The following is a 21,831-nucleotide window of genomic DNA, read 5'->3' as shown; positions in this document are numbered from 1 at the left end:
GAGAGTCACGGCCGCAAAGGCAATGGTTAAGAGAGATGCGAGTCTCATTTTGGGCGGTTGATAGGTCTTGGTCTTTTGAAATGGTAGTTGAGATGGGGGTTGCTGTTGATGAGGTGTTCTGGCCAGGGAGTAAGGCAGTTCTTATATCTTTCCCTCGGTTTCTTGTTCTCGCCTACACCACATCGAGGACCTCATTGGGGTCAAAGGCAACGCGGACGTCCGGTCCGAGTATGCGAGACATTGCATCCATATGGACGGTGGCGCCCCCGCGTCGTATCACTTTTGCCCCGTCCAGCCCTAACACCTAACGCCTATATTGGAATGCGGGGGATTCTGGCAGCAAGGTGCGGAGTCTAGCTCGCGTGCCTTCTGCAAGTTTCGTATTGAAGGAACTGGCTTAGTGCCAAGTACGCTCTATACCAGATGAAATACGGAAGGGGGTCGTTCAAGCTCGTATAGCGGCGAGTGATTGATAGGAACTGAACGTAATATGGTCGGGTGGCCAGAATACGAAGCTTGTGCAGGCTTATACTAGTTACAGCGTCTTGACACTGCATTGGGAAAGGAGACAATGCTGCCGGGGCCACGGAGGATAGATCTGTACGAAGTTCAATATGTACACATTCCACGAGCTCTAGACTATTTTTCATACATGGAGGGGAGTAATCAAGTCAAACAATATCGATGCCCTGTCCCCAAAGATCACCAAGCGGCCTCTCCAGCGCATTTCACATAACCATAACCTGCATACACAGAGTCCTCAGCACCATCCCCCCTACGCAAACGGATCTACCCTCCCATCATCCTGCTCATCCCAAACAAACTCAATCTCCCTCGCAATCCCCCTCGCCACCTCCTTCCCATAAACAGCCCCCACAAACGCCAACGTAGCATCAATCCCCGCACTCACCCCCGACGAACTCCACACATTCCCATCCACAACCCACCTCGCCTCCCTAACCCAGTTCACCTCGGGCCGCAGCGCAATCGTAGACTCCCAAAGCATCTTAGTCGTAGTCGCCCGCTTCCCATCTAGGACCCCGGCTCGCGCAAGGACGCCAGCGCCATTGCAGACGGAAAGGACGTATTGCACATGTGGGTAAAGCTCTCTCACAAAGTCAATGACTAGGTCTATGACGGCTGGAAACCTTGTCCCCGCGCCGCCAGGAACAACCAGAACGTCTATCTTGCGCTTGATTTTGGACGTTGAGGATTCGTTGGGGATGTGGTCTGGTGTGAGGAAATCGGTAAATGTCCCTGTTGGGAGGATCTCTTGCGTGACGCGGGAACCCAGGACGTGGGAGGCTGGGTCTGGAGAGTGGGTTGAGACGGGGTCGAGAGAGGTGTGGAGGATTGAGAGGTCGATTTGGGTTTTCTCGGAGAGGACGTTTAGGATCTCTAGCGGGCCGAAGGCGTCGAGGGCTTCGAAGCCCGGGAAGAGGAGGATGGCGTAGTGCATTTTGGGTTGGTCTTCCTCTTTCACTGGGTTGAGTGCAGGTTGAGGTTGTTGGAGCTGGAGGCAGAAGGTGTTTTGTTAATAGATGGGATGGTACTGTGGGGACAGTGGTGAGTCACTTGAAGGACCGTGGTGTCAGCACTAACCTTGCTTGGATGATGGCCTGACTCGAGGCTGCAGATAGGCTATTGCTACTAAATGGGTAAAGGGCTTAATTATAGATGTTGGAGCGATGTCAGGCCGTTGTGTGTTCAGAGTACGCCGAAAACCAGAGTTAATGGTAGATAAGTTTGTACAACAGATGCTTATATTAGAATAACAAAAAAAGACTTTCCAGACACTTCATATATATTCTGTCATATAGATATTGTATCCAGCTGGAGAAGGATCTGTGCGAGTTAGCGTAGAATTCATAGAACAGCAGGTATTAACTGACCTTCTCTATATACGCCACCCCAACGAGAACGCCATCTTGATCCTGAAACTGGGTCCCATCTCTAAAATCTTCATTGTCTGCATCCGTGCAGGTAAGGCAGTTCAGTACAATGCGGGTGTATATCTCCCCCATCTTCTGTGGCAGATTCTGTTCCGCCAAATCGCATAGACGCGATTTGATGCACTGGAGATCAAACAAGCCAGAGTGATACTCAGTCCTCTGGTCTGAAGAAACGTCATGACCCGTATAGTTCACAAACGAACTGCCCAGGCCTATCTCCAACAGACATACCCCGAGGCTATATATATCGTGTTGCATTTTATAATCTGCCTCCGGTCGGAGCCACTGACGAGCCGGGTGCCGATAAAGGTTGGTCTCCCATGCGGCGTCTCCTCTAAGTAAAGTTCTCCCATCCTCCATGCGAAAGAATTTGAACCCCGTGAGGAACAGCGTTTTAGACTCAGGTCGCGTACTATCCTCAAATATCATGATTGTTTCGGGGCGGATATTTTTGTGTACGAAACCGAGAGTGTGAACAAAGCTGACGGCTCTTGCGAGCTGCTTTGCGAGACGAACCTTTGAGGTAAGCGAGTACTCTTTGGTTAAGAAAAGAAGGTGTTCCCTTAGACTTTTAGGATTTGTGAGGCCCTGTGGAATACGGAAGATAAAATTGAATGATTTGACCATCTGCGTGACAGGGTCTTTCATCCTCACCACGCCAAAGCAGTTAAGGAGGTGGAATTCGAGCGGCGGGACCGTTTGTAGACGGGAGGCCAGAGTCCGAACATCCTTGGTCAGTATATTGCTATCGGTATCTGGGGCGCACTCGGCAGAGTCCAAAATACAGGATGGCAAGGTCGGTCCCAGATCCTGAATGAGCTGTGTCGTCGAGAAAGGCAGAGTCGAACACTGGGCAGCTAGAAGACGGTCCGGTGGAAGGAACACTCCCATCTTCTGCTTCTCTGTAGGTTCTTGGATTGCCGCTCGAAGACTGGCAGAGGTTTGTCGGAGCCCGACCATATCTGGCAAGCCCAGGGCCAATCCAGCGTTGGACCCGCGTGCGTCCGCTTGTAAAGCTAATATGGTGTCGGTTTGTACTTTATTGAGGTCGTTGTCGAGGTGCCCAGTGAGGTACGTTGTCATCAAGTACCAGGTAGAATCAAATGTGCCCTGCCAGTCTCTCAACTCCCGGATCGCCTGTTCAAGAGACCCCTTCACAAAAACGACGTATTTCGACCGAGGAAGAAGACCGCGCAGAATTTCTCCATCCGGTCTATACTTTTTCTGCGCTTTGCTGATGTGCAGGATCGCAGCTTCCAGTTTCCGGTGGAGAATTGGCAGGATGGCCTCCTGGAGATCTCGATAACTTTGATCCAGCGAGTCCCAGATTCTCTGCAAGAAACCGAGCTGAAACGATATTTTGATCCAGATCGCCTCGATGGTAACCACCTTTTCGCTCACGTCGGTGTCGGCGATCTGGATGGCCTTGTAGGTCTCGACCAGGGTGCGGCCGGCGCGAAAGCAGACATCGGCGGCACCGATCAGGCCCAGGGCGAGTTCGACTCCAGACATTGGGATAATCAACTTAATTTGATGGTTGAAGGTTGGTTGGAATGGATGATGGATCGCTCAGCCTCAGCCTCGTCGGCGCCAACACGAGTCACCTGATTCGCTCTTGACAATCGCCCCTCTTTGCATTTGCATTTCACTCTCTCCATCTTATCATCAAACATGCGACGCCCCTTGAGCAACAGTGATGGCTACGCTTGAGGACTTGGTACAGGATGCAAAGTTAGAAGTGCAGTTCCACCCCGATTGTGTCGTGCATCGTGTTGTCGATTCCCGGCGAGTGAGACGCGAAGTGCGGCAGGAGAGATGGACTCGGGATGCTTTCATCGCGAGTGGAGGTTTTGGCACAGTCTGGCGTGAGAAATGCATAGACGATAGCAAAGCGAGATTACGCGCCATCAAGTCCATTCCAAAGCTATCGCATTCTTCTCGCAAAATTGATTACACCCGCGAGTTGGAGGCAATGGTCAAGTTCTCGCAACCAAAATATGCCGGCCTCTTCGTCACCCTGCTTGGGTGGTTTGAAGACACGAGATCCATTTACATCGCCATGGAATACTTTCAACAAGGCGATCTGGAAAAACACCTTACACAACCACTACCTGAGGCTCAAGCTAGCCAGATTGCGTGCCAGATATTAGAGGGTCTCGAACATCTTCACAACAATGGATTCGTCCACCGGGATTTGAAACCAGCCGTAAGCCAATCTGTGCACCCACTTGATGGATATTCTAACGAGTAACAGAACATCTTTGTGGTACACGCGGGTCCAGAGTGGTGGGTCAAGATTGGTGACTTTGGGGTCAGCAAACGCGTACAAGGCGGAACTACCTCGACTCTGGCAGGGGCTCCGGGGTACCTTGCACCGGAGATGCTGGAGCAAACGCTCAATGGTACTACAACCACTACGGCAGGCTTATCATACACACATATGGTGGATATATGGGCTGCTGGGTGTGATAGCCCACTATATCCTCACTCGGTCATTACCTTTTCCAGAACTTCGCGACTTGTCATCGTACGTCCGGTTGGGCAAATTTCCAGGTGTAGCCTCCTTTACTCAGAAGACGAGTCATGAGGGTCAGGATTTCGTCAGGTCACTCTTGGCTACTGTCGCGAATGATCGCCCGCGTGCCGACATCGCTTTGCAGCATGTCTGGATTAAGGAACGTGCGAACGTTCAACAACCGTCTGGTCAAAGCCCCTTGCGCAACGATTCGGATTGCTTACCGGACATCTCTAATCTGTCTCTTAAGCCTTTGGTATATTCTTTGGCTTGGAGTGACATAAACACGTCAACCAGGATTCTACATCCGCCACCGCCTAGATCTGACAACCCCTACATTACATCCGGCATTACCACAACCAAAGATGTCGCGGCAAATGACGTTAGCTCCCGTTGGAGCGAACGCCTAGAGACCGAAGAAATAACCCCGGAAGATGGCGCAATCACAGCAAACACACTGGAAATTCCAGAATCCCTCAACTCGGACAGGGCGCGTATCACTCAGCTGATGGATGAAAACCAGTTTTCAGAAGCTGAGAACCTACTCCGAAAATCCTATGCGGAGAGCAATAGGCTACTTGGTAGTTACCATGAACATACCCTCAGTATTCTCGCCAGCCTGGGTAGAGTCTTGTTTCACCAGGATAAGTTCTCCGAAGCAGAAGACGTGTTCCAGCCTTTATGCTCAGTGGGGAAGGAGCAATTCGGGGGTCTCCATAAATACACAATCGATATATATGATCACCTTGGCAAAGTCTTCCAGGAACAGCAGAAGTGGCTCGAAGCAGAGCAACTCTACGAAGAGGCAGTCGACCTTAGAAAACATGGCCTCGGGCCTACTCATTCTGCAACCCTGTATTCTACTTTTCGTTTGGCCGGTGCTCGATTCGCGCTAGAGCGCTATGAAGATGCGGCTGAACTATTTCAGGTTGCCTACGACGGATATGGCCATTCATCTACGTCCCTAAGCCTAACGGCTCTGGAGTGTTTGCTAGGCCTTGGAGAGTCCAAACTTCGCCAAGGCGCATACGAAGAGGCAGCTGACACATTGCGTCGCACATATGAAGGGCTTACGCATGTTCAAGGGCCTTCAGCACAGAAGACCCTGAAGGCTTTGTGTTCATATGGGCGCTGCATGCTGGAGCAGAAGCACTACCACAAGGCAACCCAATTGTTGCAACTTTGCTATGAAAGGAGCAACAATGCTTTGGGTGGGTCGGACGATCTTACTCTCGATACCTTACGCAATCTCGTGGACTCTAATTCTGGGCAAGAGAAATATAGTAGATCCGGAGAGCTCCTCATAGAGCTATGTGCGGGGACCGAGAAGCTCTTCGGTTCTATGCATGAGGACACGCTCGGAGCTCGTAACGCACTGGCCGATTGCTACTACCGGCAGCAACATTACGAGGAGGCCGAAACACAATACCGAGACTTATACAAACGACGGATAAGGCTCTCTGGGCCGTCAAGTCCCGATGCTATCGAATCTTTGTACTGCCTTGCAATGTGTTTATCTGGACAAGGAAAGTTTGAAGAGGCGGGGCCTATGTACAGAGCCGTCTATGAAGAGAAACAGAAACTTTCCGGACAAAAATCGAATATAGGCCGCAGAAGCTTAAGCAAACTTGCGCACTGCCTCCAACAACAGGGCCAACATAATGAAGCAGAAAGGTTTCTTCAGGAACTTTACCAGTTACGGGTCGAGGCCTTTGGTCCGCTTGACAGGAGTACCTTGTCCGCCCTACGGCGCATCGGCCTGGCTATGTATGGCCAAAAGAGATACAGCGATGCGAAAGAGCATTTTAAAAGAGCATATGAGGATGGACTGAAGGCTTTTGGACCGGAGCATCAGGATGTTGTTGGGTCTCGGTGGTGGATTAGTAAATGTCGCAGTCGCCAGCAACACCAGGACTTTGCGGATAAGACCCAAAAGACACTTTTAGGACCCTTTGCGAAGGATACTAAATCCCCTTGATGTGTGCTCGATCCCTGCATACTCACGTGGATGCGTCCTTTAGTCCTCTACTTCCCAGAAATGTATATTGGGGTACGTACACCTCCCGGCCAGTGCGCGTAGCTGTGACCGAATTAACTAATACTCACAGTCCAAGTTCCTTATGCTCGAGGCATCTTGTCATACAAATACACTGAAATATGACCTATCTACAGAGTTCGAACTGCACTTCCCAGCTCTTTTATCTACTTCGCCATCCGGTCCTTCACCCCTGTCCTATCCCTCCATGGTTCGCAGCGTAGGTGATGAAAGTCGCCTGATAGCCTTCCAATGAGGCCCAAAGGACAGTCTAATCGAGCTGCAGAGGGGCAACGGTGCACTGGCAAAGATATCTTGAGGAAGACACAGGAATTCTGTGACAGCAGGTGAAGAACACAGAGACAATCCTGACAGCGATCAGGAAGGCGTCAGACGATCTGTCGAACATATGGCAGGATAGAGATGGGGGGGTCCAATGAAATCATGGGTCGACTCAACTTCTCGAGGAGGGAGGGCACAGTGCCTAGTCATCCGTGGGGAAGGAGATTGCCCGAAGATCTCACAGCGTGCCTCCGTAGAGGACTTTCAAGGAGAAAAGTACCACCAGGGTCAGACAACTTCCGGTTCTCCGCAGTAACTCAGGGAATGATCCTCCGCTCCCAGCCCTCTGTGCCCTAGGCCGATAACGAGATTGAGATAAGTACATATACAATCCACTCCTCTGCGTTGTCGGCATCGGATACACAATAGTGGGGGTCAGTTTGACACCCCACAGGCTAGCTCGAGGCAGCGGTGTCCATTTGCAATCCTACAGCAAGTACTATACTATCTCGTGAGCAGGGTCTGGAAATCACACGGTCATCGCTGTCCATTTCAACAGAACAGCTCTAGTATCTGGAGCAACCTATTGATCGAGTCTTACAGCGTACCAAGAAACTGAGAGGAAACAAAGATACTCAAATTCCAACCCATGCCCAGAAAAATACCATTCCCAGCTACCTAGAAACCTATATCTCAAGCAATCCCTAGTATAGTGAAATTGCCCTAAGCTAGGTACAGCCGAAGAAGAGAAGGATAAAAATGTGTAGGGTTAGGTAGAAAAACATGACGGCCTCCAGAAACCCCCCAGGCCGCAACCAAGCACCTTCCCACCAGAAGAAGGACAGAAACAGAAAGCAGACACAGCTCTCCAATCGCTTGCTCGAGAGAATTGAAAAATGAAGGTGAAATAGCCAAACGGTGATTCTGACTCAGGATTCCAACAGGTATTCGTAGATGGATGGATCGGTTGATCAGGAGGATGATAAGTCGGACATGGTGGGTGGTTGTTTCGATCGAGGTATGAGAGTCGTCCGCTGGTTTGGTTCATCCGGCGCAGAGCCGCAGCACTACGGAGAAGAGAAGCGAAGCAAAGGAGAGAGTCCCAACAAGTCGAGTCGACAGATTATCATAAAAGACAGTCGGATGTCGTAAGATATAGTTTGTTTGTCTCGAGCCGGTATATATATTTAGCGTCGTTTTTTTGAGATTGTTTTTTTTGTCCTTTTTTTGGATTGAGGGTGTGAAAGCGACTCGCGTGTCATGTTGCGATTGGAGAGTGGACTGCTGGTGGTCATCGAAGGATGTTATAACAATTCTCGAGTGCGTGCGTTGGTTGGGTTCATTTTGACGAGAACGGGGGATTCGGAGGGGCGAGACGCGGTGCTTCCCGGGGTTATTTACATAACCACGCAGCCGGAGCCGGGGGAGACTGTGCGAGAAGGAGATGTTAGTACTGCAGTGGCATTGGCATTGAAGAAGAAAGTGAGGGTGCAGGCGTACTCTTGGAGACGGGAGTGTAGACGGGAGACATGTTGATTGATTGGGGATTTGCGGGTAGCAAAGGATTGTTATGGAGCTTGATTGAAGTGATAGTTTGAGCTGATGAAGAAAAGCAGAGCATTGGGGGAGGTTGTTGGGAGGTTCTTATACTTCATCTGGAGGAGGTTAGATGGTGGGTGAAAGAGGGTCTGGATAGCGAGGAGTGAGAGACCCAATCCGGCGGAGAGGACGGAGCAAGCGAGAGACACGAAGAACAATCACACGTGTTTGGGCCATGTGGTATTCTTCCGAGCAGATTGAATGCAGACGGAGCGGTTGGATGCTTCATATTGTTCTTGACGAGGGTCCAATGAGACAATCGTTGCTCGTGCTTCAGCGGACTTGGCTGTCGCTGTTCCTGGGGCAACGTTAAAGGCTTCGCGCCACATGCCCGGGGGAACGATCGACTCGAGGTCTTGCAGAACAAAGATGATATGGAGAGGCGAGTATACTCGAGTTAACTCAAGAGGTAGTAGTGTGGCAATTGACCAATTAGAAGGCGGGAAGTACACATTGTTGTAGAAGAACAATCTCAGCTTGAGGCCAAGAACGTCAAGTCGCATTAACAAAGACAAGTGCCGCAGTTCCAAACCCAACAAAGAGCACGCTATCCAAAGCTAAGTATAGAGTGGTTCTGTCAATTCGTTAAGCGTCAACCCCGATTCAGCCACATCCTCCTCGCACAGGAACATTAGCGGCATCTCCACCAATGTACCCTTCACCTGACTGAGTCGCTCTTTGACTCTGGTTACGCCGTCTGGGCCCGGGAACTTCTCCGACACTACGTGACCATACTTGTACGGGGCAGGCGGGCCTTCGAATTTCTCCCCAAACGCCTGCTTGTCGGCGTTTTTGAAGTAGTAGCCGTAAAACTCCTTGTACGTGCTCCAGTTCCGCACCGTGTCGTCGGGAACGGAGTGGAAGAGCTCGCGGTATACTTCAGTATTCGTATGAGCCCGAGTGTTCCACAGGCTGAGGAAGGTGTCCGCCAACGGATCAGCCACAATTTGACTTTCAGGGGCGTCAAAGTCAAACTGGTCGTGAATGTGTTCGTAGTCCTGCATGGGCAGAAGGCCGAGATGCTTGCGGAATAGGTGGCGTCGAAGCGAGGAGGCGAAACGACTGGCTGTCCATGGCTGTCCGTTCATCTTGGAGGGAACAGGGGTTCGGTCTTCAATGAGAACAGCAATCTCGGAGTCGTGGTCTCCAAGCTGAGAACGGTCGTTGATGTTGGCGGATCCACAGATAACGATGCGGTCGTCGGCAATCATAACCTATCATTGAGCCTCGTTAGAACAATATTTGAACACAGTCTCCGGCCTGCAGATAAAGAGTTGTCTCCACGGCTTCTATCTTACGCGCGGCAAGGCAGGTAAAATTACCCAAGCAGTACCGCATGTAATGCCAAAGGCCACGCTGAAGAGTCGTTTTACCTAGATTCCAGAGGGATGGGACTGGCTGCAGAACTCTTACCTTAGAATGAACATAGAGTTCCTCGGTCACAAACGCGTTAATTTCAGCCTCCGCTGGGCCTTCCCAAGGAATATTACGAAGATCTGGACCGTTCAGCATGTAACAAGCGCTAACGCTGTCCCACTGCTTAGTTCCAGTCGCGGTGCCGGCTGGGGGCTGGGAGGAGTAGCTCTGGTACGAGGCGGACGTGTCAAAGGCAGGGCGATGATCTGGTCCGAATCCTGGACTCTGGAACGCTGCTTTGGGGGCACTATACTTGATACGGTCGTAGTTGCGGAGGTTGTAGAACCGGATGTACTCCATTGGGTTGTACCCCTCCTTGGCAATCAGCTCCATGATACTGTTGCCCCCTCGGTTGATGGAGTTGTACTGGAACTCCATGATGGCTCGAGTGCCGAGGGCAGCCTCATCACCCAAGTCTCCTGCAAAGCAGGGCACGCTTGGAATAACGATGATGATTTTGTACTTCTGGCCCGCACGAGCAGCGCGGAGAATACGCTCAACAATAGCCGCACCAATCTGGTTCTTCACGGGTTTCTGTTTATCGCCAGTAGCGGTGATGAAGAACTGATTTTCGATATACACAAAGTGCTCACTGTTGCGGATGATCTCGCAGTACGCGTCGGCAATCGAGTGCTCGGTCGAAGTGCCGTTGCTCCATTTCCCACAGCTACGCAGGATCTGGCAGGACATATTCCCACGCTGTTGGGGCCGTCCTAGAGCACCATGTGTGAAGCGATCCTGATACTGATGAATTTGGCCGGCAAGTTCACCACGAAGTGAATCGAAATTCTCGCGGAAACGCTTCGGAACGAAGCTAGACCCATGCCCTGATCCACCGCTACCTCCGTACCCCGGCTTGGTGCTGGAGGCCCTTTCCCGGTCACCATATTCGTCGCCGTAGTAGTCCGAAGCACCGCGCGAGCTGGAATATGACGGATCTTGAGTCTGCTGTGTGGGCGGGGGTGGGAAGTATGGTGATTGAGCTTGACTGCCAGCCTGGCCTGGTGCAGGTCCAGGTGGGGGAGGCGGGAAAGATTGAGGTGTGTAGCCTGGCGACTGGGTCGGTGGCTGTGGGGTCCCGGAATGTGACTGCTGGCCATGCTGGTACGAGGCTTGTTGCTGATTCCAGTTGGGCTGGGGGGATTGGCTGGCACCATGCGAGTACGACTGCTGGCCAGAATGAGAGCCCAGCTCATAAGGAGAATGCGGGCTTGTTTGACTTGGTTGGGAAGATTGTGTAGGGGGCTGTGGCGAAGGAGTGTATGACTGCTGACCGGGTTGTTGGCTCGCGTATGCAGGCTGCTGCTGAGACCAGCTAGGTTGAGTCGACTGTGCCGTTTGCGGGGCAGGGGAGTACGAATGCTGGCCAATTTGCTGCTCAGCGGGCTGATATGACTGCTGGGTACTAGCTGGCTGCTGCTGGGACCAACTTGGTTGAGATGACAAAGCACCAGCCTGGGGAGCAGGCGAGTACGACTGTTGGCCAGGTTGATGTTGATCATGGTGCTGCCCCGGCTGTTGCTGGGACCAGCTAGGCTGAGATGACTGAGCAGCCTGTGGGGCCGGCGAGTACGACTGCTGGCTTGGTTGTTGCCCAGGCTGTTGTTGAGACCAGCTAGGCTGAGATTGACCAGGCTGCGGGGATGGTGTGTATGATTGCTGGCCCGGCTGCTGACCCGGCGCATAAGAAGTCTGTTGGTGACCCTGCTGGGGCTGGTTCGATTGCTGCTGCTGGGGTTGTCCATGAAGTGAGAGCTTCGCAAACCTAGGGTTGTTACGGGAATGATATTTGTCGTCATAAAGGAAGTTCCACCGCTCCACGAACATGCGCCGAAGGTCCTCTACCGAGGGGCCATGGAAGCTCACTGCAACGTCAGACCAACCCATACGCGAAGTCTGTGTCCGGTCAAGCTTGTTTTGCTCAGGATGCGCGACGTCAGTGAAGTCGAGAACACGAGCGTTATTGTACTCCTGCCCGGTAAACACTTGATCGGCAGGGTTGTCGTGGACATCGGCGAGCGAATGCTGATGGGTATCCCAGCGTCCGTAGCACAGGTCTAACCCGCCCATGAACGCAACAGCTCCATCAATAAGGCAGAGCTTCTCATGGTGAGCCCAGTAGAGGATGATTCCTTCGTGGATACCATAGACACCTTTCATGGCATCCACTGACATCTGCCCAAGCTTCAATGCGTCTAGGGACAGGTTCGAGAGTGAGGAGGTAATCGAAGCTGTTAAGCCTTGACGGTCTGGAAGATGGTCCGGGTGGCGGAAGACAGCAATGTTCTGGTGGAGGTCTTCCAGGTGGTGTTTTGTGTGGTGCGAGGAGACTGCGCAGATTAGCAAGATTCCCACCAGCATTATCCCCAAAAGACGTACGAGTCAAGGCTTGTGTGACCTCCTTGTATACAATAATATTCACCTTCACACCGCGCTGCGCCGCAGCGTGCAACAGTCTATCCAGTCGGTATTGCTCATTCTTTGCGGGTGGTCGTCGCAGGTACAGCTCAGGCGATAGCCACCCTAGACCGGTCGGTTAGTCGCAGTAAGTCATATCGCCGAGATGCTTACAGTCTAAAATCCAGATAGATTCTCTCGCCGTCTCTAGCGCCCTGGAAACAGCATAAAAGTAGGACGCTCCATCGACATACCACTGCACATCATTTCCGGAACGGTCGGGCGCAAAGCTACCAAATCTGTGCTGCGACTGCGACTGCGACTGCGGCTTGGCTCCGTACTCTGCATATCCTTGCGGATCGATGGCGGTTCCCAGACGCTGAGCGACCTCGCCCCCAAAGTCCGCAGCGACGGCCTGGAATTTCCCAAACAGACCCGACATTTTATCCTGCTTCGGCGGTTTCCCCTGGTAGTCTGGGTTGGCCGAACTTTGGTTCGGCCCGGGGTTGTTGTATGACGGGTAGCTCTGTCCGGGGTTCTGGCCCTGCAAATTGTCAGCCTCCGTTCACATGCCCGTCGCCATTTCCAACTCACGCCGTATCCGCTCGGGTTATAGCTCTGAGACGGCGCTTGGTTTTGCGAGCCAGGTGCCTGACCTCCCGACTGAGCGCCTTGATGTTGCTTGTACTTGCTCTTCAGCATGCTAAAGGTGTCTCCAACAAAACTCCTTGCACTATCGCCTCCACTCGCGCGATCGGAATCCTGTCCTTGGTACTTCCCATAGGCCAGGTCATCCTGGTTATGGCCTTGGTAGGACATGATGGTGCGGGGTCGTTCTGTTGTCGGCAAGCGAGAACCAGAGGGAACACGAAATTGAGAGAAAAATGGTCAAGATGGGAGGATCAGCTCCTCTTAAGCAATCGGATGGAATTGCAAGGTCAAAAGGAGAAAAATGGATCGCCGAGATGATGATGATGATGATGAGGGGGGAAGGCGGGTCAGCTCATCTCGGTCTTATCCAACGCCAGCTGCCCCGCCATCCTTCCTAGCTCGCCGCATCCCAGCAGAAACAGGCCAACTAAAATGTCCGACTATTCCGCTAATGCACCCAAAACGCGCGGATACCGAAGCCCTACGGCACAACTGCTTCCTGAATGGCCCGCTTGCAATCATTTTCGCGGACACTGCGAGTGTTGATTCCCAGGTACGTGGCAGCCTAACACCGCGTGCCGGAGCTGAACGGCTAAGCCACACTCGTCCTAACCTTTCTCGGCTAGATCCTCAAATGTTCCATGCGCATCCGATCAAGACCGTGGGGCAATTGTGGCTGAGCTGGTCGTGGAGCGAGAGCGAAACCTGACGCTGTTTAACTTGACTCTAGGCAGCACGAGACATGATCATAATGCGGCTGAGATATGCATCAACTCATTCACGTCATTCTAGTGCACCATTGATGTTGTATTCATCGTTAGTACGGACACGTCGCATACTGCTCGGCTCGATGCGTGGGAATATATATTGGTAGTATCGTAGGCGATGAATATGGTTGGTCTCTGAACTTCTCATTGCTGCCGTTGTTAGTCTTATGATAACTAGGTATAACTAAGAAGGCGTTGTATCAGGTACCGTCTTTGATGCAGCCAAATATCCGTGACGTTCAGACTGTCCGCTTTCATAAGCGACAGCGACAGCAGCACAAATCGGTATCATGACAAAAAGCTCATCTTCTCTTAAGATAACCCACGGCATGTCTTCCAGATGTTTAGTCTCTTCGCGATGATATTGTAAGACAAAGAATGGGATGCCATCCAAACCCGGTAGAAGGGATGATTCACCGCCAACGGAAAAATGGCGGGCTCGAGGCTGGATATTGATCGCAAAAGCAAGATGTAGTTTCGATCCAGTGGGCGCGAACTCGACATGCCAGGCATGAGTTCCTCGTACCTAGCTTCTTGAGCCGGTGAAATCGGACTGCTCTTGCGTGGTGGGTGTGGACGTCCCACGAACAGACACGTGATACCGGGTTCCTTCCTCATCAAGGTGCCGCAAATGCCATGGATCCATCGATCGAAGTGTTTGGACATTCTGATGACCAAGGATTGTATGCAATCTTCGTAATTTATCCAATCAGTCGGTATCAGAAATGAGAGCTGTACTTCAAAGTTGGATGGTGTTGGTGGGAGGGTGCAGAGACAGCCTGCCCAAGGCTGACAACAGGGCAGACAAACACAACAGCCTCCTCACCTGCATTCCCCTCTTGCTATCGCTTCACCCTCAACTCCATCCCTCACAGTCTTCCCAACTCCCTGACGTTTCCTGCTTTACCTCTCGCAAGAAACTATACGTCGAATTACTATGGCAGAACATCAGCAACTCATGAAATGGTAGTTGTCCTAGGCCATATTTGTTCCAAACTGACGTTGTACTTTGCCGCAGGTTTGACGGCCTTCACTCTCGTACGCTAGATCTTGTCGGAGACTACGCTGGAGATGACCTCTTTCTCCTTGATGGCGACTCTCTTCTTCTACAATGCTTCTCGGACCCATCCCTCGACTTCACGCATGGCCTCCAGCTGCTACACGCGACCTTTCTCGTAGAGAAGTTCCTGGACCAGCTTCGTTGTAGAAAGGCGGTGTTTCACGTCGTTTTCTTCTCGGACCATGACCACGTTTGCGTCCCAGAGAACGTCTGTCAGGACATTTCGCCTAGATATCGCCTCGCTCGAGAGGCAATCATACAGCATCTCTCCCAGAACGTTGCAGCCGTTGTGCCCTCCATTCAGGTTACGAGATTTGATACTTTTCGAAGCAACGAATTCAGACAGTACTTACAATCCGTTGGTGCATACTTTCTGATGTGCCATGATGGCACATCGTCGGTCCTGGAGGAAAGAGCGGAGACGACGAAGCAAGCCGGCAACGCGATACCTGGTGGTGCGAGTGACAAATCGTCGACTGGCAGCGAGTTCTCTAGTCATGCACACTTGCTTTCAACCAAATTCCAGCTTCGTTCTATGATACACTGGTTTGTTTGCAATGGATATAATATTTCCCTACTGAACAGCGTGGAATTCCGGGACACAAAGGTATTTAGAACCACGTGGGTGCGCTACTCTTCCGTAATGCTGAAATGAGACTCATTCCAGATTTTGTCCATGATTCTCGAAGGCTCATCCTTCCAAGCACGAGACGCTCATGGGTATCAACATGACACTTGCGAATCCTTCCACGAAGGCTCAACCCCCTCCCCTACTCCGTGCAACGCGCTGTCCCCGGTCGATCCGCAAAATATTAAATTTGAGAACCAAGAACACTCTCAGATACTCTTCACATTTCCCGAGAACAAGGCGCTGTCCAACGCGCTGGACAATTATGAGGGGCCTAGCGGTCGTATACTCGACAGAATCGTGTCGAAATTCCAGAAAAAAAAGATCGAGATAACACAGCGTGATCTGGCTACTGTGATAGCGATAGGAAGGATGTCAAAAGATTTGGTATCCAGCGCGGACAATCTTTTGAGTGCTAGTGCATTGCTGGTGCACACGGCCATACTAAGCCAATGCCAACTCTCCAATAGAGCTGTAACCAAATCGAGTGGTAGCTATGGCGACGTCTTTTTAGACATCTATGCGAAATCGCTGCTGAATGTTCTCACCTCAAAGTTCTGGCACAACACCATCGTTCAGATGCCTTGTAGTTGTGACTTGGGTGACATGATCGATGGAAGACTCTTTCTCGCTGCACTGAAAGCTCTGCGGGATGACGAAAAGATGGATTTGTGCAGTCCCCCCGTTCAACAGAAATTCATATTGCTGGCATCTCTCGTTTTGGACTTGTTCAGCATTCAAGTCCCGCCTCTAGCGACTTCCAACGGTGCTAGAAAAGAAAGAGAAACTGAACCGGTGCCCAATAAATACCTAGGTGTTGACAGAACAACCGCGAACTCCGTCCTACCGTTTCACAACGCAATCATTGATGCACACCTCACCCCGGTTTCAGTCACAGTAGACTACGTCGCGGGGCGGGATCCAGGCAACAAAATGTCGCGCATCTTCCAGGAGCTGAGCCATTGGCACAACCATAGAAGGCTTCTTACTGCTCGCCCAAGCCTTCCTCTGACGGAGTGGCAGAAGATGCGTATGTACCGGCGCAACCAATTTTTCATGACTGATGTTCTGAGGTATGCCGCAAGCCTCACAAATGCAGTGGGCGGATCATTGGACCCAGAAACAGTATTTCCGAGGGGATCAGCCAGCAATAAGTCCAAGCAAATTGAAGACAAAACGGGCAGCGCCAGTCATAGCACACGGGGCAAACATGGCCAGCGCAAAGAGGTATCCGTCCGGGACCAGGTTGCAGCACAAAGGCAGTCGAAACAGAACCGCGTCATTGAGAAGCATCTCGCTGCTTGGAAACTCATGGTTGCGACATTTGACAAAGAATATGATTATCTTTCCAGGTACAACAGTGTCAAGAAATACCTCACAGAGCTGCCGAGGGACAAGAAGGATGCGACCGAAGTGGAGGTGCTAGCCTATATCGCAAACACCCTGGTCCTTGCGTGGAAAGAAAGGTGTAGCACCGCGGACCGGGACTCCTCGATGGGTATAGTCGCGCTCATCTGGCATACAATGCAGCAATTAGCCAAAGCACCAGGAGTCACCCGCGAGATAGCATCTTGCGCTGGTAGTATCCTCAGAGCGCTTGGTCTACCCAGTATTGACATCCCGTATCAAAGCTCCCGCAAGCTGTCATTCGAGTTCGCCGACTATGCTATCACTGTGACTGACTTGAGTGTTGGAGTATCGCCAACCGAGTTTCAACTCATACACTCGGGGCCTTACTTGGATCGTAGCATGGGCTCCGCGGCCGACCCCCGCGTCAGTGATTTTGAACCAGATAAATGGCAGCGCGAAGTCCTTGACGAGATTGACGCAGGACGTAGTTTGTTCGTTGTGGCCCCTACTAGTGCGGGAAAGACATTCATATCGTGAGTTGGCCCTGACCAGTTGTGAGAGGTCCGTTGACATGCTGTGCAGATTCTACGCCATGAAACAAGTGCTGGAAGATGACGATGACGGCGTGCTGGTGTACGTCGCCCCTACAAAAGCACTTGTTAATCAGATTGCCGCCGAAGTACAAGCAAGATTTTCAAAGACTTACAAGAACCCTGGAAAGTCGGTCTGGGCAATACACACCCGAGATTATCGTATCAATGAGCCAACCGGTTGCCAGATCCTGATCACAGTCCCCCATATTCTGCAGATAATGCTCCTTGCTCCAGGAAATGCACGGTCTTGGTCCCCTCGCGTCAAACGAATTATCTTTGATGAGGTGCACTGCATTGGTCAGGCAGAGGACGGGGTCGTATGGGAACAGCTGCTTCTCCTCGCCTCTTGCCCAATCATTGCCCTCTCTGCCACCGTGGGAAATCCTGCCGAGTTTGAACAATGGTTGGGGATGACACAAAAGGCAAACGGCCTTGAACTGAAGATGATCCAGCACCACAGCCGGTATTCGGAGCTGAGAAAATTTGTTTATCACGCCCCGGGTGAGTTTGCCTTCAATGGGCTCTCGAAAACACCCCGAAAGGCTTCGATTGGCTTGGATCAAAGTGCGAACATGACTTTCCTACATCCTGTCGCAGCCTTGATTGATAGATCTCGTGGCTTACCGGACGATCTTGCGCTGGAACCTCGTGATTGTCTCTTGCTCTGGAAGGCAATGAAGAAGCACGCAACAGAGAGCTTTCCTGTGGATGAAGGCTTGGATCCTACCAAGTTCTTACCAGACATTATCAGGAAAAGTGATGTGCTTGAATGGGGGGCTCGGCTGAAGAGGTTGCTTAAGAGCTGGATGAAGAAAGGCGACTCACCGTTCAGCGCCATCATTCAGGAATTGTCCAGCATCAGCCCAGCCAAAGGCCACCATCTTAAAGTTTCGAACGAATCTCAAGAGCATCCTACACCAATGGTGGTGAATAAGAGTAGCATCCGCGACACAACTCTCCCATTGATATGCTCACTCCATGAGCAAGATGCTCTTCCGGCCATTCTTTTTAACTACGATAGATCCTACTGTGAGGCTATCTGCGACCGACTCTTAACTCAGCTTGAGGCCTCGGAAGACCATTGGAAAGCGACCAATGGCGCATGGAAGAAGAAGATGGCGAAATTCAGAGAATGGCAAGAGCGCCAGAAGGACCAGAAGCAGAAGAAGGCTGTCAAGGAGACAAAGAAGATAAAGAGACGGGGAGGCACCGGTGACGAGGACGATGATAAGGCAGAAAGAGCGGACCTTCGGCGGGAATCAACCACTATAGACCCAAGTCAGTGGGTTTCCTTCAACCCAAATGATCCCATTCCTGGATTCCATTTTGCAGACGATCGAAAACTGGCAATCTCAGACTTTGACGCGTACGCGTCGGAGCTGAGGCAACGCGAGGTTCCTGAAAGACTGATTCTCGCTCTCAGGCGTGGCATTGGTGTTCACCACTCGGGTATGAATCGCAAGTATCGCCAGGTGTGCGAGATACTGTTCCGTAAGGGCTATCTGCGAGTTGTCATTGCCACCGGAACGCTGGCTTTGGGTATCAACATGCCTTGCAAGACGGTGGTCTTTTCTGGCGACTCGGTGTTCCTGACGGCCCTCAACTTTCGACAGGCAGCTGGTCGAGCAGGTCGCCGTGGCTTCGACTTTCTCGGAAATGTTGTATTCCAATGTCTGCCTCATTCCAAAGTTTGTCGACTAATCAGCTCGAGACTGCCTGATCTTAAGGGACACTTTCCAATCACGACCAGTCTTGTGCTACGGCTGTTCACCCTGCTGCACGAGTCGAGCCGTGCACTATACGCTAGAAAGGCAGTCAACTCTATCCTCTCGTGTCCTAGAATATGTCTCGGTGGGCCAGAGTCGAAGCACACTGTTCTTCATCATCTCCGATTCTCAATTGAGTATCTTCGCCGCAACTGGTTGCTGGACATAGATGGAGCGCCTTTGAACTTTGCTGGAACAGTGTCACATCTCTATTACACTGAGAACTCCAGCTTCGCTTTTCACGCTCTACTAAGCGGGGGTTATTTTCACGGACTCTGCAAAGAAATTCGCACGAACCCAAAGGAGACCCTGTGGACTTTGATGTTAGTTCTGTCTCATCTGTTTGGTCGCCTTCTTCTGCGACCCAACGTGTTGGAGTCGTTCGAAGCCAGGAGCAAGTCCACATCAGTGGTTGTATTACCAGGATTGCCAACAGGCGCAGCGAACATTCTGAGATCCCATAACAGCAAGACCTTGGGCATCTATTCGGCGTATGTGAGCACTTTTGTTGACCAACATATCACAGAGCCAGATTGCACACTTCCTTTAACCCGCCTGAAGTGTGGAGGGAACGTCTCGGCTAAGGATATCGGCGAACGGTTCAAGTTCCAAAAGCCAACCCAAGTGACATCCTCCTTCGTCGCCCTTTCCGGTCATCAAGACGAGTGGAACACCATATCTGAACTCTGCCAGTCCGTCCGGAGCGGCGTCTGGCTCGAGCAGGCAGTCATCCCCCATATCCAGGTCGCACCCGAGGAAACCTCCACTCCACTGAATGCGTATCTATACGACTTTTTCAAACACGGCAACGTTGCTGCTTTGGTCGCTGAGAACAAAGTGCGCAAGGGCGATATCTGGTTCCTGCTTAATGACTTCTCACTCGTCCTTGCGACTATCGTGACCAGTTTCAGGAACTTTTTGAAGCTTACGCCTGGCAATGATGTTGGTCCTGATATCTTGGAAGCTGTTGGTGCTGGCGATGTATTTGAGGAGGGTTCGGACGAGAGCCCATTCGATGCTACGATTGCTAATACTAAGGTATCAAACCCACCAGCTGACAAGAAAGGACAATCCAATGAACCGGTTGTCAGTCGCCTTCCGAAGGGTGAGAAAGCGGAGGTTGCCGATAACTGGGATGACGATCTAAGTGATGACGATCAGGATTCGGTTTCAGCGCCAGAGGATGATATCCCCGCGAAAGAGAATGCTCAGAAGAGAGTACGCGGCGCGTCGTCCTCGAACGAGCATGATACGCACTCAGGTCTGAAAGGTGAAGGGCTTCCGCAGGTTCTCCTTGCGTTTGAAATGCTCCGTGAGGAGTTCGATGCGAAGTTCAAGGCCATGTGGGCATGATTGGGAACATACGCTTGGACACATACTTGTATCTTGTCGACTTCGATGAATATGCCGTTAGCTAGGGTTCCCCAGGCCCAAATCTACAACCATGTTGTTGTAGCATGAGTTTTCTTTTGTTTTCCTTTCTTTCTGTCTTCGGGTAACTGTCAAGCTCTAAACAATCTCCTTCTGTCCACCATCTCTTGCGTTGACCTTAAATTGAAGAACGGTGTTTGCTCGCCTTTTTGAAGCAACTAGAACCACAGATCAGCAGTAATCCAGTAATCCATCCACCAAACTACTATCTCCATAGTCTACAGCTAATAAAGAACCACACTCTCCACGTCGTCGCCATTGACGTGGAATACTGGCGCAGCGATACTCTTTGCGACGTCGGAGACGTAGCGGGAGGAGTGAGAAGAGGCAGGATCGGTTGTGAAGCCCAGAGGCCTAGGGTCTCGTAGTCAATGCCCTGCCCGGAGAATGCGGCGTCTGTGTGCGTGTTGAGAGCCATGATTGTTTTCCTACTGCCGTCGTGCTCCTGCTGCAATTGCATCTTCTGTATCGCCCTCACCATCCCCTGTGCCACAGGATCGAGATTACTCGGATCTGGCAGTATCGCGACATTCACCCCACCTCCATTATCACCATTTGTCTCGATCTCGCCGCACCACCCTAGATGAAACTTGACATCGCCCGAATTGCACATCTCGACGGGCTCCCCTCGAGCTCCGACAGAATCGCCTCCATCGACTTACCGGAGATATTGTTAAGCATGTTCAATTTACCTCCGTGGCAGCAAGCAAACACCACGTTCTTCACTCCCGCATCTGCACTCCTAGTGATGATTGCTTTGACACCTGGGAGCTGGGATTCGGCGCCTTCGAGGCCAAAGCGTTTGGCTTAAGGGTATTTTGTGGCGATGGAGGATTCGAACGTGCTTGCCCGAAGTAGCGATGCCAGAATCTATTTTTTTTTCGACCTTGGGGCGCGAAAGTTGAGTTTGCTGTTCGACATGCTCTCGGGTCCAGGTTCATTCTTCTAGTTTTTCAAAGTGCAAGGATTCCATCCCGATGCTGCTGCAGTAAACTTTTTCGCATACATGGATGACGTTGCGGAGGGTTGGATATTGGTCGTTTCTGGTAAATAGATGAGAGAGTGCGTTCTAGGCTAAAGGGAATGGAGTGTCCATATCTGCGCTGTGAACCCATAAAGGGCAGGATCGAGCTCGGGGACTGGATATGCGGGCGGTTCGGGCGTAGACTTGTTTGGCGGAGGTGTCTGTAGCGTCGGCTTCGGCATTGGTGGCGTCGTAGATGTTGGTTGTATCACTGCGGGAGATGCGGAAGGGGAAGAAGGCGTGGCTATTTCTGCAGAGCCATCTTGATGCGACGAGCCAGACTCGGTCAGATCGCTCGAACCTTTTTTGACATGATCGTAATTTCCTTCTCCCTTACCAGCTCCAGACTTAATCTCGACTATCTC

General features: G+C 51.5%; 6 protein-coding genes across 6 annotated transcripts; 2 read left to right on the top strand and 4 right to left on the bottom strand.

The window, feature by feature from the left end:
* Nucleotides 1–461: 461 nt before the first annotated feature.
* On the bottom strand, nt 462–1,634 carry BJY04DRAFT_184570 (DJ-1/PfpI family protein). Its single transcript, XM_073710637.1, has one exon. The coding sequence runs from the start codon at nt 1,457–1,459 to the stop codon at nt 776–778; it is 684 nt and encodes a 227-aa protein (XP_073573210.1). The 5' UTR covers nt 1,460–1,634; the 3' UTR covers nt 462–775.
* Nucleotides 1,635–1,680: 46 nt separating this feature from the next.
* On the bottom strand, nt 1,681–3,492 carry BJY04DRAFT_184569 (uncharacterized protein). Its single transcript, XM_073710636.1, has 2 exons — nt 1,893–3,492; nt 1,681–1,845 (listed from the first exon to the last, which is right to left on the bottom strand). The coding sequence occupies exons 1-2, from the start codon at nt 3,462–3,464 to the stop codon at nt 1,813–1,815; spliced, it is 1,605 nt and encodes a 534-aa protein (XP_073573209.1). The 5' UTR covers nt 3,465–3,492; the 3' UTR covers nt 1,681–1,812.
* Nucleotides 3,493–3,648: 156 nt separating this feature from the next.
* BJY04DRAFT_216216 (kinase-like domain-containing protein) lies at nt 3,649–6,445 on the top strand (the record flags this gene model as incomplete). Its single annotated transcript, XM_073715676.1, has 3 exons — nt 3,649–4,158; nt 4,207–4,354; nt 4,425–6,445. 3 exons carry the CDS (start codon nt 3,649–3,651, stop codon nt 6,443–6,445), a joined length of 2,679 nt encoding a protein of 892 aa, XP_073573208.1.
* A 2,060-nt stretch (nt 6,446–8,505) lies between these two features.
* On the bottom strand, nt 8,506–13,112 carry pld2 (putative phospholipase D (PLD)). The gene is made up of 5 exons (XM_073720013.1): nt 12,791–13,112; nt 12,371–12,740; nt 12,179–12,322; nt 9,797–12,129; nt 8,506–9,597 (listed from the first exon to the last, which is right to left on the bottom strand). Exons 1-5 carry the CDS (start codon nt 13,013–13,015, stop codon nt 8,941–8,943), a joined length of 3,729 nt encoding a protein of 1,242 aa, XP_073573207.1. The 5' UTR covers nt 13,016–13,112; the 3' UTR covers nt 8,506–8,940.
* Nucleotides 13,113–14,551: 1,439 nt separating this feature from the next.
* BJY04DRAFT_216212 (putative DEAD/DEAH box helicase) lies at nt 14,552–20,364 on the top strand (the record flags this gene model as incomplete). Its single annotated transcript, XM_073715675.1, has 4 exons — nt 14,552–14,580; nt 14,633–15,281; nt 15,342–17,185; nt 17,235–20,364. 4 exons carry the CDS (start codon nt 14,552–14,554, stop codon nt 20,362–20,364), a joined length of 5,652 nt encoding a protein of 1,883 aa, XP_073573206.1.
* A 156-nt stretch (nt 20,365–20,520) lies between these two features.
* Nucleotides 20,521–21,055, bottom strand: BJY04DRAFT_216211 (uncharacterized protein; the record flags this gene model as incomplete). The annotated part of the gene is made up of 2 exons (XM_073715674.1): nt 20,521–20,600; nt 20,665–21,055. 2 exons carry the CDS (start codon nt 21,053–21,055, stop codon nt 20,521–20,523), a joined length of 471 nt encoding a protein of 156 aa, XP_073573205.1.
* Nucleotides 21,056–21,831: the final 776 nt, after the last annotated feature.

The sequence above is a fragment of the Aspergillus karnatakaensis genome, assembly GCF_047715665.1.
Source record: "Aspergillus karnatakaensis strain CBS 102800 unplaced genomic scaffold BJY04scaffold_14, whole genome shotgun sequence".
In the NCBI taxonomy this organism is placed as follows: Eukaryota; Fungi; Ascomycota; class Eurotiomycetes; order Eurotiales; family Aspergillaceae; genus Aspergillus; species Aspergillus karnatakaensis.
This window is presented reverse-complemented; position numbering and strand designations above follow the sequence as displayed.

Excerpts from the sequence above, each read along its gene's own strand:
- BJY04DRAFT_184570 (XM_073710637.1), bottom strand. The coding sequence starts at position 1,459 with ATGCACTACGCCATCCTCCTCTTCCCGGGCTTCGAAGCCCTCGACGCC.
- BJY04DRAFT_184569 (XM_073710636.1), bottom strand. The coding sequence starts at position 3,464 with ATGTCTGGAGTCGAACTCGCCCTGGGCCTGATCGGTGCCGCCGATGTC. Across the intron at positions 1,846-1,892 it reads GGGTGGCGTATATAGAGAAG|ATCCTTCTCCAGCTGGATAC; the intron begins GTCAGTTAATAC and ends TAACTCGCACAG.
- pld2 (XM_073720013.1), bottom strand. The coding sequence starts at position 13,015 with ATGTCCTACCAAGGCCATAACCAGGATGACCTGGCCTATGGGAAGTAC. Across the intron at positions 12,741-12,790 it reads ATAACCCGAGCGGATACGGC|GGCCAGAACCCCGGACAGAG; the intron begins GTGAGTTGGAAA and ends GACAATTTGCAG. Across the intron at positions 9,598-9,796 it reads AACTCTATGTTCATTCTAAG|GTTATGATTGCCGACGACCG; the intron begins GTAAGAGTTCTG and ends GCTCAATGATAG.